This window comes from Microcebus murinus, chromosome 16, assembly GCF_040939455.1.
Source record: "Microcebus murinus isolate Inina chromosome 16, M.murinus_Inina_mat1.0, whole genome shotgun sequence".
Classification (NCBI taxonomy): Eukaryota; Metazoa; Chordata; class Mammalia; order Primates; family Cheirogaleidae; genus Microcebus; species Microcebus murinus.
Genome location: NC_134119.1, coordinates 26744230 through 26760209, shown reverse-complemented (window position 1 = coordinate 26760209; position 15980 = coordinate 26744230). Strand labels below are relative to the sequence as shown.

The 15980-nt window shown below is 52.5% G+C and overlaps 1 protein-coding gene and 1 pseudogene across 1 annotated transcript; both read right to left on the bottom strand.

Annotated features, from left to right (window-relative positions):
* Positions 1–938: 938 nt before the first annotated feature.
* On the bottom strand, positions 939–1117 carry LOC142861157 (small integral membrane protein 30-like; annotated as a pseudogene).
* Positions 1118–5014: 3897 nt separating this feature from the next.
* AVP (arginine vasopressin) lies at positions 5015–12855 on the bottom strand. The gene is made up of 4 exons (XM_012755316.2): positions 12802–12855; positions 7197–7410; positions 5367–5568; positions 5015–5241 (listed from the first exon to the last, which is right to left on the bottom strand). The coding sequence occupies exons 2-4, from the start codon at positions 7314–7316 to the stop codon at positions 5069–5071; spliced, it is 495 nt and encodes a 164-aa protein (XP_012610770.2). The 5' UTR covers positions 7317–7410; positions 12802–12855; the 3' UTR covers positions 5015–5068.
* Between the last annotated feature and the right edge of the window lie 3125 nt (positions 12856–15980).

Sequence of the window (15980 nt, the reverse complement as noted above, 5' to 3'; positions counted from 1 at the left end):
AACCTCAAACTCCTGGGCTCAAGCAATCCTGCTGCCTCAGCCTCCCGAGTAGCTGGGACTACAGGCATGCCCCACCATGCCTGGCTAATTTTACATATATATATTAGTTGGCCAATTAATTTCTTTCTATTTTTAGTAGAGACGGGTCTTGCTCTTGCTCAGGCTGGTTTGGAACTCCTGACCTCAAGCAATCTGCCCGCCTTGGCCTCCCAGAGTGCTAGGATTACAGGCTTGAGCCACCGCGCCCAGCCTGTTTTTTTTTTTTTAACTACAACATAATGGGTTTATATTTAATATAGTACTAATCACCATGAGGATGTTATTACTCAATTAATATAAAAATTGTTTACATTGGGTCTCTTCTCTATTTCAGTGTTAATATAAAGGTTTTTCTCTTTACATTAAATCCTTTTCCCATGTCAATATTAGATACACTGAATATATTTTTTACCCAGAAATAAACATTTACATTTTTGGCTATGTGATATCTAAATACAATATTAACTTGGGAGATAAAACAAAAATCTAATAAAAATATGGACAAAAGACTCAACAGTTCAGGAGGCAGTGATTATGACTTAACAGTGGTGATTTGCTAGGATTCTGGCTAAAAGTTTCCTTCTTCCTTATTTCACGTGCTTTCAAAATTCTAAAACTATGAAGTATTACTTATGTAAATTTCAGCCATCTTACTTCTTTGACCCCCTTTCTAACCAGCAAATACAAATTACAGGCTGCATTTTTTAGTGCATCACTTGTAAAGAAAACATATTTTGCCATTTATATGTCAATTTGTTCCCATTTTAAGGGAAACAGCCAAGAATAGGAAACTCCCCTATTTACTGTTTCTTGGAAACTTTCAGATACCAAAGCTCAGGTTGAGCCTCAACAGCATAAAGGTTTCCAGGGCAAGGTTTGATTTAGGAGGTCCTTCAAAGTCACATCTGTCCATTTCTCTTCCGTGCACATGCCCCTAAGCAAGCTCGAATGCCTGTGATGCTGAGACCCACACCTGACGAGAGAGCAACTGCACCTCCAGCTTCCTCTGCATCGACACCAGGTAGCACCAAAGCTGCGAAATGAGGACTAAGAGCAGCCGTGTTGAAACTGAAGTCATGATGTTGGGATCTTGAGGGCTGAAGGCTCCAAAGAAGTGGTGGATATGTAATTCTATCTGACTTGAAATTGTGGCCTTCCTGGAGCTCCGGATATTAGGCTAAGACGTTCCACCTGACGCAGCCATCCAGGCAGCAGCCACTACAGGAATGGCGAGGAGGGCGGAGTCGCCAACTCTGAACTGAATATGTTTGTGAAAACTCACAGAACACAGAACTGTGCACCACGAGAAGTGAATTTTAATATATGCAAATTATACCTTAAAATGGTAAAGCAAATAGAAAAAGACCCAGATAAAGAATGGAGCAAAGGCCGGGCGTGGTGGCTCACGCCTGTAATCCTAGCTCTCTGGGAGGCCGAGGCGGGCGGATTGCTCAAGGTCAGGAGTTCAAAACCAGCCTGAGCAAGAGCGAGACCCCGTCTCTACTATAAATAGAAAGAAATTAATTGGCCAACTGATATGTATATAAAAATTAGCCGGGCATGGTGGCGCATGCCTGTAGTCCCAGCTACTCGGGAGGCTGAGGCAGAAGGATCACTCGAGCCCAGGAGTTTGAGGTTGCTGTGAGCTAGCCTGATGCCACGGCACTCACTCTAGCCTGGACAACAAAGCGAGACTCTGTCTCAAAAAAAAAAAAAAAAGAATGGAGCAAGCTATATCAGGAAAATATGAAGTAAAAGAAAGATGGGAGCAAATCCTGATAATGGACAAAATATAATCAAGGGAATTTGATTAAATTAAATTTCATTTAGGGACAACATGATATTACATACAAGTAACAAAGAATGATGTCTCAAAAACATAATGGGCGGGATGCGGTGGCTCACACCTGTAGTCCTAGCACTCTGGGAGGCTGAGGTGGGTGGATCGTTTGAGCTCAGGAGTTTGAGACCAGCCTGAGCAAGAGCGAGACACCATCTCTACCAAAAATAGAAAAAACTAGCCAGGCATGGTGGCATATGCCTGTAGTCCCAGCTACTCAGGAGGCTGAGGCAGGAGGATCACTTGAGCCCAGGAGTTTGAGGTTGCTGTGAGCTAGGCTGACGCCATGGCACTCACTCTAGCCAGGGCAACAGAGTGAGACTCTGTCTCAAAAACAAAACCAAAAAAACATATAATGGTCATGAACCTATACATATCTAATAATCTGCTTCAAAATATATAAAGCAACAAATGATAGAACAATGAGAAAAAAAGGATAACCCAACAACTTAATTGGAGAGCTTCGATATACCCTGTCAAACAGATCAGACAAAATGAACAATGATAAAGAAAATTTTAATAACACCATAATACCTATGAAGGAATAGATGTATAGAAGACATTACCCCCAACAAGCAGAGAACGTGTGTGTTTTGGGGAGAGCAAATATGAAACATTCACAAGAGGCAAACACGTACTTGCCACAAAAGAAGGTGGTTTGCAAAAAAACCAACATTATACAGATTATGTTCTCTAACCTCAATGCATAAAATTAATGATAACAAAAGGATGGCAGAAGAAAATTCTCACATGTCTGCACTGTAAACACATATCGCAAAATAATTTTTCGGTTTGCAAAATAAACATTATGGAATTACCACATACTTAGACCAGAGCAGGGTAACATTGAGTGTCAAAGAATAAAATCAAGAGATGGAGGGAAATTTGTAGCTTTAGATAAGTAACATAAAACAAAGTTTTGTTTTTTATTTTATTATTTAGAGTATTTAACTCAAGAAGCTGGTAAAAAAAGGTCAATAGAGAAAACTCAAAAATACAGGAAAGGAAAAAAAGACATAAGAAAGAAGAGAAATCAATTAAAAGACAAAAACTCAATAACATAGACTGATAAAACAGAAAGCTATTTTTAAAATATTAAAGTAATAAGCCTTTGGCAAGACTCATCAAGCATTTTTTTAAAAAATGAGATGCTGCTAACGTTTCTGTTTTTGTGAAGCAACGGACCGGATCACTGGACGCTGTGCCCTGGCTCTGGCGCCTGCTGGCCACAGCCCCTTTGCCCTGGAGACACGGCAGAAAGCACAGAGCCTTCTGTGACTTGTGGGCTTTCCCCTCTAAATGGCTGTGTAGCTGGGTCAAGGGGTCAAGGAGAGGGAGAAAGAATAGAAGAATGTCCAGGGAGGCAGACATTTGTGCACACTGGGGGTGGGCAGAGATTATGCACCCTTCCCAGAGGGGGCAGCCTGACTGTGTTCTGAAGACAGGGCAAGGGGAAGGAGTCTCTGAGTCTGTACCTGGGAAGAGGAGAGGTGCGGACCTCATTCAGAAAGTGTCCCCAAGTCCAGACACCAGCACCAGATCCTATGCAGCCAAGACACCTGCCTCTTGCCACCTCCCTCTGTGTGGAAGGGCTAATAAATTCCCATTGGGTCTGGTCCTGCTGCAGCCCTGCTCCCATGGGGGCTGGCCCTGCGTGGGCTACACAGGCCAGAGGCAGAGGCCATGGCAGGGATAGAAGCCCGCATGGCCCTGCCCCCACCTGGCTAGACTGAGTGGTGCTGGGCACTGCCACTGGCAGAAGCTGCGGGAACCAGATCAGGGTGGGAGCCAAGGGGAGCTCTGAGGAAGCTGGAAGAGAGCCTGACCTTGGCACGTGCCGGGACTCTGCCCAGGGTTGGCTGAGGCTGAGCTGCTTGAGTCATGAGGCCTCCAGCCTGGGTGCTGGGGTGAGCGTGAGAGGGACGTTCCTCTGCCTGCACGCCCTCCTGGCCTCAAAGTCTGCATGGGATCCCAAAGGAGATGCAGCCTCTTGTGGCCCCAAGACCTGGAGCAAGAAAGGCCAAGGACAGGATGCAGACAACAGAGGGAGGAGGAGAGAGCGGGATGGGAGGTAATGGAGGGGTGAGGAGACAGAAGAGGTAAGGAGGTGTGAAGGGGCCAAGGAGACCAGTTGTGGTGGAAGCCAAGGAGCTGGAGGGGCTGGGAGAGCACAGGAGTGAGGGGTAAAGGAGAGAAAGGGGCAAACAGGACAGAGAGGGATGTAGGGGCAGAGGCCAAGTGCTGGCGGTGCACATATGCATGTGTGCCTGTGTGTGCAAGTGCCTGTCGTTGTGCCTGTTGTGTCTGTTTTCTGAGTGTGTCTGTGGTTCTGAATGTGGGTCTCAGGGTCTCTATCTATGGTTGTGGTCAAGGTCATGGACATGTTGCTAGCAATTGTTTTCTTGTCCGTGTTTCTGTCTGAGTGTGTGTGGCTGTATGTGTCGGGGGCACATAGCTGGTTTCCCAGTGGGGTCTGTCTCCTACTCTGGCTGGGGGGCCCTAAAGGCGGGTGCACCTGGTCAGATAGCAGGTGGCACTGTCTCCACGGGGTCTGGGGTGATGTCGTCGCCACCACCACAACACACACAAGCGCAGTCTTGGAGGAAATAGATCCCGGAGCGGAAATCCCAGGATCTGGGTGGGTCCCTGAACTGTTTGTATCTCAGTCTCCTGGGGTAAAAATGGGAACAGAATGGTCACCCCTTGCCTTGTCTCCTCTGCCTTTGTCTCTCACTCTTCTATCTGTCACTCTCAATGTCTCTGTGTCTCTCTCCATCATTCTGGTCTGTCTGGATCTCTTGCTGTCCGTTCATCAACAAGACTGTCTTTCCTCCCTCTGCCTTTACTTCTACTCCTCTGCCAGAGAACACCAACCAGCTCCCTCCAAGGCCACGTTAGGCCTCTGGTCTCTCCCCTCGCCCGCGCCACCCTCCGCCCCACGTCACCCTTTCCCTGGGTCTAGTGACAGCTGTGGTGGTCCAGGACCCCTAGAATCCCCTACAGCATTTGTCCCTTCTCTGGGGCCTGCCCACGACTTCGGGTGCAGAGACTGGCCAGGGCGGGATAGGGGATGGGGTTCCGCGCCCCAACTTCTTTCCCCTCCCTCCTCCAGAGACGCAGACGGACACCAGGCAGTGCATTTACAGAGGTTTATTCTCCGTCCCGCAGGGGCCGGGCGCGGGGGCGGGCTCAGTAGCCGCCGGGCTGCGCGGGCTCGGCGAGCTCGGGCGCCCGCGCCAGTTGCACCAGTCGCAGCAGCAAGGCCCCGGCGGGCGCGTCCAGCTGCGTGGCGTTGCTCCCGTCGCTGGCGCGGGCGCGGCGGTGGGGGCCCTCGCGGCACTCGGGCTGGGCCACGCAGCTCTCTGCCGGGAGGACGAGTGAGCGCGGCGCCGGGGTCTCCACTGCCCGCGCCTCCTGCCCGCCCGGGCCCCGCCCCGCTCCAGCCCCCCCACCCCCGCCAGTCCCAGCACCCCAGCCCGCCGCTCACCGTAGTCGCAGCAGAAGCCGGCGGCGGCGCAGCGGCCCCCGCTCCCGCAGGGCTTCAGGCCGGACTGGCAGGGCGACGGCAGGTAGTTCTCCTCCTGGCAGCGCAGCGCTTCGGCCGTGCCCACGAAGCAGCCCAGCTCGTCCGCGCAGCAGATGCTGGGCCCGAAGCAGCGCCCTTTGCCCCCGGGGCCGCAGGGGAGGCACTGCGGGGAAGGGCGGGTGAGCGGGAGGTGGGGCAGCCGGGAGGGGCTGCGGGGACCCCGCGAGGCCGGCGGGTGCTGGGGCCGGGCTGCTGGGGCCGGGCTCGGGCTCGCGAGTGCGGCGGGACCCAGGCGCTGCAGGGGGCGCTGTCTGCGCCTCGACTACAGTCAAGGCTGGGGTCAAAATCTACTCAAGTCTTTATGTTTTCAAGGGACTGAGGACCAACTGTCAGTAATAGCCGTCTGCATCCCCTCCTGGGCCGCCGGACGGGTCTCCCATGGACTCAGCTTGGGGACCCTCCTCCTCAGCTCTGGGACCATCACTGGTGTCCACTTTTGGGCTGCCTCTCCACCCTCCCCTAGTCCAGACCTTCCTCCTGCCCCTGTCGCTCCTGCTTGGTCCCTAGTTCATCCACCCCACCCTGCTCCCCCCAGCAGACGGTCCCTGGCACCCCCAGTACAGCCAGACCTTTCCTCCCATTTCTTGATTCCTCTCTTGCTTTGCCCTTGGCACCCACCAGCCCCAGTGAGTGGGCCTCAATTTGGGCCAGATCCCCTGCTCACCTGCCTATGACCTTACAGGTGGGTGTAGGGGCCTGAGCCCAATAGGGGGGCATGGACACCTGGGTGGCTCAGGCTTCCTGGGAGCCAAGCAGAGGGAAGGTAGGCTGTACGGTTGCCCACCTGCCCACTCTCGTTGGTTCAACAGCTCAAAATTGAGCCTGGGCAGAATTGCACATGCTGATTGGATTTCCTTCAGCTCTGCTCAAAATGGAATAAACATCCCGCACAAGAGAATAGGGGTGGGCCAGGCCGTGGCTCACACCTGTCATCCTAGCACTCTGGGAGGCTGAGGCAAAAGGATGACTTGAGGTCAAGTTTGAGACCAGCCTAAGCAAGAGCGAGACCCTGTCCCTACCAAATATAGAAAAAATTAGCTGGGCATCATGTCTTGACCCTGTAGTCTCAGCTACTAGAGAGGCTGAGGCAGGAGGATCACATGAGGCCAGGAGTTTGAGGTTGCAGTGAGACAATGATGCCATTGCTCACATTGATGCCATCTACCTAGGGTGACAGAATGAGACTCTGTCTCAAAAACAAAAAACAAAAAAAGAGAGAGAGAGAGAGAATAGGGATAGATACCCAGCAGAACTTCCTTACAGAATGCCTGGGTAGCACCCGCAACTCAGGTGAGCTCAGAGCAATGGCCTTCTGTGGGAGGCACCAGTGCCAGTAGCTGGGAGAGGCTGGGGCTGGATGGGGAAGGCCTCAAATGCTGGTGAGACAGAGCCTCTGACATGCCAGCCTGTCTAGATGACAGGACCCAGGGGAGGCCTCAGCACCCACTTCTCCCTGATCTAGACCCAAGCCCAGTTACAGGAGAACTCTTTCTCACTTTCTGCATCCCCTGTCTGGATGGGGACAGTGTCCAGTAGCCCCTTCAGCCCCTCCTAGCCTGCCCAGCAACTGGTCCCCTCTGACCCACCCTGTTGGCCCCTCTGTCCAGCCACGCCATGCCTCCTTCCTCCCCAGCACTTCCCCTAAAGGCTGCCTTCTCCCTTCTCCGGAGCCTTCCCTCCTAGGGCAGTGCCCATGCTGGCTGCCCTGAGACGGGCCATGGTGGGTAGTACCTGTCTCAGCTCCATGTCGGGCATGGCCCTCTTGCCGCCCCTCGGGCAATTCTGGAAGTAGCAAGCGGAGGAGAAGGCCAGCAGGCCGAGGAAGCAGGCGACCAGCGTGGTGTCGGGCATCCTGGTGCACGCAGGTGGGCACTGCGTACAGCGCTGCTCAGTGGCTCCGTGCTGCTGCCTTCGCTGGCTGCCTATTTATGTCCGCAGGTGTTCCCTTGGAGGCGAGACGTGGCCGTCACGCCCCTCCCCAGCCGCTCCTGAGGAGCCCATGGCCCCCAGGTCCCAAGCCGTCAGCAGTGATTCAGGCGTCTGGGGACACACGTGGGCCTGTCTATGCAGGGGACAGTGGAGGAGGGGTGCAGACCTCCAGGATGTCATTGGCTGGGATGTGACAGGAGCTGCCACAACTGTGACAGCCTCGCTCTGGAATCGGGGAGAGGGGCAGACAGGGGGTGGCCTGGAGAACGTCTCTGAGCTTTCTGGCTGCCTGGAAGGGCCTGGGATGGAGGTGGGTGGGCGACAGGAACCTGAGGGACTGGAGTGTTGGGAGCAAGGTCAGGCCCAGGCCCAGGGGTGGTGGGTCAGCATACAGCCATGTGTGTGGGGACCCGACCAGGAGTGGTAGCCCTGTGACAAGACAAGTGACCAAGAACAGCACACACCCAGGGTGGGGGGGACAGAGGACTTTGTACTGGCTGCATTAAGAAAGGTAATTGCTGCCTTGTGGGCAAGGCAGCTGCAGATGTGGAGTAAGGGCCAGACCCAGAATCAGAGGGGACCGTTCTCACAGGGTGGGTGTGCAGGCTTCTGGGGGACGCTCAGCACGTGCCTCCCCCACACCCATGGAGCAGGGTACAGGAGGGCACATGGACTCAGGCCCTGAGACTGGGGGCCTTGGGAACAGCTTCTTGGCATGTCCCCCATCACCTCCCTCCCAGGCAGGACCATGGGTTGGGGAGCTACTGAGGAGGAATGAGAGCTCCAGGCCCAGTACGGGTCACAGATGGGGGCGCCCTGTGGGGCCTGACAACTGCCTGCCCCAATTTCTACCTCCTCCAGGACCCCAGTCTGTGGGGACCACAGCTCAGGCCTGGAGTGGGAGTGGGGCCTGGGGCTCTGGGCCTGGGGAAAGCTTGGGCTAAATGGACCCAGCCTGAGAAAACAGCTTTTGGTGCCTGACCCCAGGCTGGCAGGTCTAAAGAGGCCACATCCTGTCTTCTCTGGGCCACTGGACTGCCCCTCTGGTCTTGGACTCAGGCTGGCCCCCCAGGCCCTCAGCCTGTGCACAGCCCCGCAGGCTTTTGGTCTCCTCTCCAGGGTACACCTGGGTGCTGCAAGGGAGCTCCAGGGGACACGGTGGCCCCCTCCCTACCACGTACAGTGGGGGACCCAGCAGCCCTGGGGCAGGCCTTTTTTTATTTTTTATTTTTTTGGAGACAGAGTCTCCCTCTGTTTTTGGGCTAGAGTGCCGTGGCATCAGTCTAGCTCACAGCAACCTCAAACTCCTGGGCTCAAGTCATCCTTCTGCCTCAGCCTCCCGAGTAGCTTGGACTACAAGGCATGTGCCACCATGCCCAGCTAATTTGTTCTATATATTTTTAGTTGTCCAGATAATTTTCTATTTTTAGTAGAGACGGAGTCTCGCTCCTGTTCAGGCTGGTCTAGAACTCCTGACCTTGAGTGATCCTGCCACCTCTGCCTCCCAGAGTGCTAGGATTACAGGTGTGAGCCACCGTGACCAGCCCAATGCCGCTATTCTTATGAAGAGCTGGAGAGATTTTTCAGAGAGACCAGCTACCTGGATTAGCCCAGGAGGAACATTGTCATCCTATTCGTGGCTTGGAAACAAACTTGGCCCAAAGGCGCTGGCCTGGTTCGACCCCATAGTTGTGGGGCAGTGTCTTTACTGTGCTGACCGGCTGCATTTCAGATATATCACCCCAAAGGTCTCATCAACCCCCAGACACCCCACACCCCTCTATGGGTTCCCTTTCCCAAGGTTTGTTTCCCACCTTCTCCGTCCTTACATCTCATACGCCTCGGCTCAGATCTTGAGTCTTACATCACTTTAAAAGGGAGGAGTTAGGGCTTTCACCAGCCCCTCCCCTCCCCCACATGTACCCCTCATCCACAGTTTCCTCGGGATGATGGTGTCATGATGGTTAAGACCAGTATTACGAGTTAGATTGCAATTGCGTCCTTCTGTGCTAAATCATGTAGTATATTATGACCATCTCTGAACAACTTTTTGTATTCCCTGGAGTCAGTGGTCATCTTGGTTTCTCATTTCTGCCCCATCTGCCATTTTTATCCAAAAGTCAACATTACTCTTCACTGCCCAGACCTGTCCCCTGAAACTCCAATTATCAAGGTTATAAACTACCTCTGTCTTGCCAAATTGGGTGGTCATGTCTATGTCCTCATTTTACTTAATCCACTATCAGCATTTGACATGTTTGAACACTTGTCCTTTTTTTAAAACACTCTTTGTTCAGCTCTATTGACACAACACCCTCCTGGGTTTTCCTCCATCACACTGGCTGTTCTTTCTCAGTCTCCTTTTCTGGCTCCTCCTCCTTGACATTGACTTCTAAATGTTGGAGCACCTCAGGACTCAATCCTGTGTCCTCTTCCTAGGTGATCTATTCTAACCCCATGCTTTTATATATTTTCTAAAAACTGATAATTCTCAACTTTATGTCTCCATTCTGGGCCTCTCCCAAGCACCACACTTGTAGTTAGACCTGCTCAATGGCACCTCGCCTTGGATACGAAATAGGTCCTCCAACCTGACGTGGTCAAAACTCAACTGTGATTCCCAGCTGTGACCCTGCTCTCCCCAGGCTTCCTCAACTCTGCAATGGCACCCGCTGCTCCTCCCAGAACCTGAGACTCACCTGGTCCTTCTGTTTCCCTCACCCGTCATTTGTCCTTCCTCTAAAATCTATGTGAATTCTTATCTACTTCTGCTTTTTTTTTTTTTTTTTTTTTTTTGAGACAGAGTTTCGCTTTGTTGCCCAGGCTAGAGTGAGTGCCGTGGCGTCAGCCTAGCTCACAGCAACCTCAAACTCCTGGGCTCAAGCGATCCTCCTGCCTCAGCCTCCCAAGTAGCTGGGACTACAGGCATAAGCCACCATGCCCGGCTAATTTTTTGTATATATATTAGTTGGCCAATTAGTTTCTTTCTATTTATAGTAGAGACGGGGTCTCGCTCTTGCTCAGGCTGGTCTCGAGCAATCCACCCGCCTCGGCCTCCCAGAGTGCTAGGATTACAGGCGTGAGCCACTGCGCCCGGCTACTCCTGCTTTTTGATCGGAAAACCTGCTGTTTCCTGTCCCAGAAGCCTTCCCTACCTTCCCCCGCCCCCAGAGTTCACTCCACTGGCTTAAATGGCGTCTCTTAAGAGGAGCTTTCTTTGACTGCTCTACCTGGAGCATCCCTCACTCCTACCTCGGTAATCTCCTAACTAGGTCTGAATCACGGGTTTCTTAGCAGCTACTACCATTTGCAGTTCATTTTTTGTCTTTTGTGTTTATGGCTGTGCATGCTGTAGAATGAAACCCCAGGGCAGAAAGGACCCCATCTTTCTTATTCAGGAGTGTCGCCCCACTCCTGGTGGGGTTTCTGCCACACAGTGGGATTTCAATAAACTGTGGAAAGAAGGAAGGGAGGGAGGCAGGGAACCCCTGGGTACCAGCCTCAGCTCTTCAGGGAGTTGCTGTGTGACCTTGGGCAAGTCACACCTGTTCCTAAGTTTACTTACTTGATTACTAACCCTACTTCCTACCTCACTGAGGTCTTAAGGCAATCAGCCGAGGGTGCCATAAAGGGTTAAATACCTTAACCATCCTTACATAACAAAATGTTGCAAGCCTCCAGGTTCAACCCCAAATCTCAGAATGTTCTTGCAAGTCCTTCCTTGCCCTTAGACTACCTTTTCTGAGAAGAGGTAACAGTTAAGTAATCTTAGCAGAGCATCTGCCTCTGCCCATCCCTCCCGTGTTCTTATTCCCCTGGTAAATGTACCACATAGCATCTCCGCTGCTGTTAGAGAGGTTGGCCTCATTTTCAAACGGATTCTCCTGCCGGCTGCAAGTTCAGCTTTCTCTCCTCTACCCTGTTTTCCAGTGGTTTTTTTGAGGACCCGTGATCCTGTAGACAACACAAACGCTTTGTAAACTATGATGGGGTGAACAAAAGTGAGCAAGTTGTTGTGATTAGCGAGGTGTGGTGGTGCACACCTGCACCTAGCTACTGCGTAGGCTGAGGAGAGGAGATTGCTGGAGTTTGAGACCAGCCTGGGCAATATAGCAAGACCCTGTCTCAAGAAAAAAAATGGTTGTTGTAGAAGCCCAAGGACTGCTTATTGGATTGAGTGAAAGAGAGTAGGTTGAGCAGAGACAACAAACCTATGATAAAAGTGCTGGGCTTGAGGCCAACAGGTATGGAGCTGAAATGGAGCCACAGCAGGACTAAGTGAAAAGCAGTGGAGGAGAGGGGGGCCTTCACTCATTTTCAGACCCACACCTAACTCCAAAACACATCTCAGCTGGATGGAAGCACTAAATAGAATACAGAGGCCTGTAGTCCACCTGTAGTACCAGCTACTCTGGAGGCTGAGACAGGAGGATCGCTTGAGGCCAGGAGTTTGAGGCCAGGAGTATGATGATGCCACTGCACTCTAGCCGGGGCAACAAAACGAGACTCTGTCTCACAAAAAAAGCCTGTACAGCAGCAAAATGGGTGGATTCACCCGTCTCCCCGTCCAGCTCCAGGTCCCAGGTGACAGGTCCTGCTGCCTGGCTGGGGACAATGTCCCCTGTGCTGGGGCCGGCAGATGTTCCCTTTGCTTGGCTAGGGAACAGTTAGGCTTGTCCACACCGCCGCCCGAGCAGACAGACAAAGGGGCCAGGAACACCCGTGGGTGGCCGAATCATCACCGAAAGACAGGAAATTTCGTGGGCCTCAGGGACCCGGACGGGAGGAGGTGGCGGGGGTGGAGCACAAATTGGGCGGCGCAGCGCTGGGCGCACGGCCGGTCGCCTGCGGGCCCCCGACGAGGCGCGCTGTGCCCTGACTGCTAAGCGCCGCATGAGCGCGGCTCAGGCGCCCCCGGCCCCGCGGGTCGGCGTCACCCCGGAGCGCGGCGCCCGGAATCACTTAGCGCCATTAGCCGGGACGGCCAGCGGAGGCGCCGCGCTCGCGGGGCCCGGCGGCAGGAGGCGGCGGCGGGAGGCGGCCCCTGCCGGGCTGGGCTTCGCGGGCGGAGGCGGCGGCCCCGTCAGACCCCTCGACCGCACACACCCGGCCCCAGGCGGACCGAGCCGCGCGCCCTTCGGAGAGAAGCGCGCAGAGGGGGCGGCCGGGGGTCGGGGCGCGGGGAGCCTTGGCCTTGGCCGCCGCTTGGGGTTCCCACCTCCGCCCGGAGACCCCAGCCTCAGCCCGCCAACCTGGGGCTCGCGGGCGGGCGCACGGCGGAGGGGCCCTGGGGACGACAGGGAAGGACGGGCCGCCCGCAGGGAATGTCCCGCCCCGGGTGTATTCGGTGCCTGTGGTTTGGGGACTGAAGACAAGTATCCGGGAAGAGGGGACGGGGAAGGCACACCTGGTAGGATAAACAGCATTGCAAAGATGTGAAAGAGCGGGATCCCAGCGTGCGTGTGTATGTGTGTTTGTGTGCGAGCGCGCGCGCTAGTGTGTGCGTGTGTGTGCGTGCGTGTGTGCGCGCGCGCGTGTGTATGGGTGTGTGTGCGCGAGCGCGCGCTAGTGTGTGCGTGTGTGTGCGTGCGTGTGTGTGTGGTGTGCGTGCGCGTGGGAACAGTACACGGGACTTGTAGCTGTAGAGCAAGTTGGGCCAAGGCGGTAAGACAGACGGCCCCAGATCCAAGCAGGTGCCAGCACTGTTCTAAGCCTTTACATATATTTTTCTATTTGAATCTCATAAAAGCCCATGAAGGAAGAAGTGTCTTTATCCCCACCCCACCCCTTTGCAGACAGGAAGCTGAGGGACAGAAAGGTTGAGCAACTTGTCCAAGGACCCAGGTAATAAACAGCAGACCTGGGACTTAAACACAGGCTCCAGAGTCAGGACTATTCACCACTCTGCTTCCTCAAGACCCCAGCCATGACTAAACCACCGGGACGGTAATAACTTGCTCAGACCCAGGTTCGGAGATTGGTGGTGAGAGGCCTGGCTCAGACTTCAGGGCTGTCACCCAGGGCTTCCTGTCTCCCTTCTGGCACCCTCCATGTCAGGGTGTCTTTCCTCATGGCAACAGGTGCAGCCACAAAATGGGTTCCCTCTTCTGAGCCTCTCCTTTCTCAGGGAGGAGAAACCTGCCCAGCAACCCCACCCCCAAAGTCTCGCTTTGCTGCCTAGGCTAGAGTGAGTGCCGTGGCATCAGCCCAGCTCACAGCAACCTCAAACTCCTGGGCTCAAGCAATCCTCCTGCCTCAGCCTCCCGAGTAGCTGGGACTACAGGCATGCGCCACCATGCCCAGCTAATTTTTTGTATATATATTAGTTGGCCAATTAATTTCTTTCTATTTATAGTAGAGACGGGGGTCTCGCTCTTGCTCAGGCTGGTTTCAAACTCCTGACCTTGAGCAATCCGCCCTTCTCGGCCTCCCAGAGTGCTAGGATAACAGGCGTCCAAAGACCCTTGAGGCTGGGCAAGAGCCTGGCTGTGGGAAACCACTCCCAGTCCTTTGCCCCATTTGGGTTAGGCCAGTCAAGGTCCATCCCCAAGTGTGCTCACAGCCCCGTGACAAAATGGGGTCCAGTTAGTACAGGGGAGGAGGGGGTGGCTGCAGGTCAGTAACTGGGGGTATGTGTTCCAGGGCCAGACTGGGAGGGGTTGTAGACTTGTACAGGTCACTTCACATGTGAGGACTCTGTAGCACAGAGAGATTCAGTGGCTTGCCCAGGGTCACACAGCTAAGCAGGAGCAGAGCTGGGCAAGAAACCTGTCAGTTCCCAATTCCTGTACCTTTCCTGCCCCTCACCCACCAACCCACCAACCTGTACCTGGTCTCCTGGCTCCTTGGCTTACCTCACACACCTGGTCTCAGCTGTGGCCAGGTCATCTCCAGGATCTCCCATTCTGTCCCCCAGACTGACGACACTACTTCCCTGTGCAAAACCTGTGCATGGCTCCCCACTGCACGCTGGACCACGCCCAGATATATCCAAGAGGCCTTCAGGTCTGGCTTTACTGCCTCTCCTTTGTCCACAAACCCTGAAAGCCACACAGTGGCTTCCAACTCTAGCGGTATGCCTTGCCCAGGCAGTGCTGCAAGGCCCCCTGTCTTAGTGTCTTTTATTCAATTTTTTGAAGAACTGGTGTCTGGTTGTGTTGAATCTGCAGTTTGTTTCATTAATTTATACCTTTATCTTTGATGTTTCATTTTGTCTGCTTTCTTTGAGTTGACCCTATACATTTCTGACTACTTGAGTTGCATGGCTGGCTCATTAGTGTTCAATCTCTCTCTTTTTTTAATATATGTGTTTTAAGGCTATAAACCTTCCTTTGTTCCATGAATTTTGTTTATTTATTTATTTAGAGATGGAGTCTCCCTGTCTTTCACAGGCTGGAGTATAGTGGCTATTCATAGGCATGATCATGACACACAACAATCTTCAACTCCTGGGCTCAAGTAGTTCTCCCCTGTCATTCTGTTGAGTAGCTGGGACTACATGTACACCCCACCACACCTTTTCTATGAATTTTAATTTGTAGTTTTCTCATTGTCATTTAGTTCTAAGTATTTCCTAATTTCCGTGATCATTTATCCTTTCCTTTATAATTATTTAGAAGAATGCCACTGGATTTTTGTTTCATTTTTTCTATTGTTTTCATTTTCTATTAATATGGGAGTTATTTTATTATTGATTTTCAGTATCGTAGCTGAATAATGTGGCCTTTGTTCTACCGATTCTTTGGAATTTTTTAAGAATAGTATTGTGGGCCAGGCGCAGTGGCTCATGCCTGTAATCCTAGCACTCTGGGAGGCCGAGGTGGGTGGATTGCTCAAGGTCAGGAGTTCAAAACCAGCCTGAGCAGGAGCGAGATCCCATCTCTACTAAAAAAAAAAAAAAAAAAATAGAAACAAATTAATTGGCCAGAAGTATATAGAAAAAAGTATATAGGGCCGGGCGCGGTGGCTCACGCCTGTAATCCTAGCTCTTGGGAGGCCGAGGCGGGCGGATTGCTCAAGGTCAGGAGTTCAAAACCAGCCTGAGCAAGAGCGAGACCCCGTCTCTACTATAAATAGAAAGAAATTAATTGGCCAACTGATATATATATAAAAAATTAGCCGGGCATGGTGGCGCATGCCTGTAGTCCCAGCTACTCGGGAGGCTGAGGCAGAAGGATCCCTTGAGCCCAGGAGTTTGAGGTTGCTGTGAGCTAGGCTGACGCCACGGCACTCACTCTAGCCTGGACAACAAACCGAGACTCTGTCTCAAAAAAAAAAAAAAAAAAAAAAAGTATATAGGGCAACAGAGTGAGACTCTGTCTCAAAAAAAAAAAGAATAGTATTATGACCTAGTAAGTGGTCACATTTGGTAATATTACATGAATTCTTGAAAAATAATCCTATTACTCAAGAATTAGGTGATTGAAACTGTGATTTGAAAGGTCCATATATTTTCTGCCTTCCAAAATGTGTATTTACTTAATTGTTAAGTCTTAGGAGAGAGGTCTGCTAATACCTCTCGCTATGGTTGTGGATTTATGTACTTCTCTTGCTTTGAAGATATGTTGTTAAGATGATGTAGGTTTC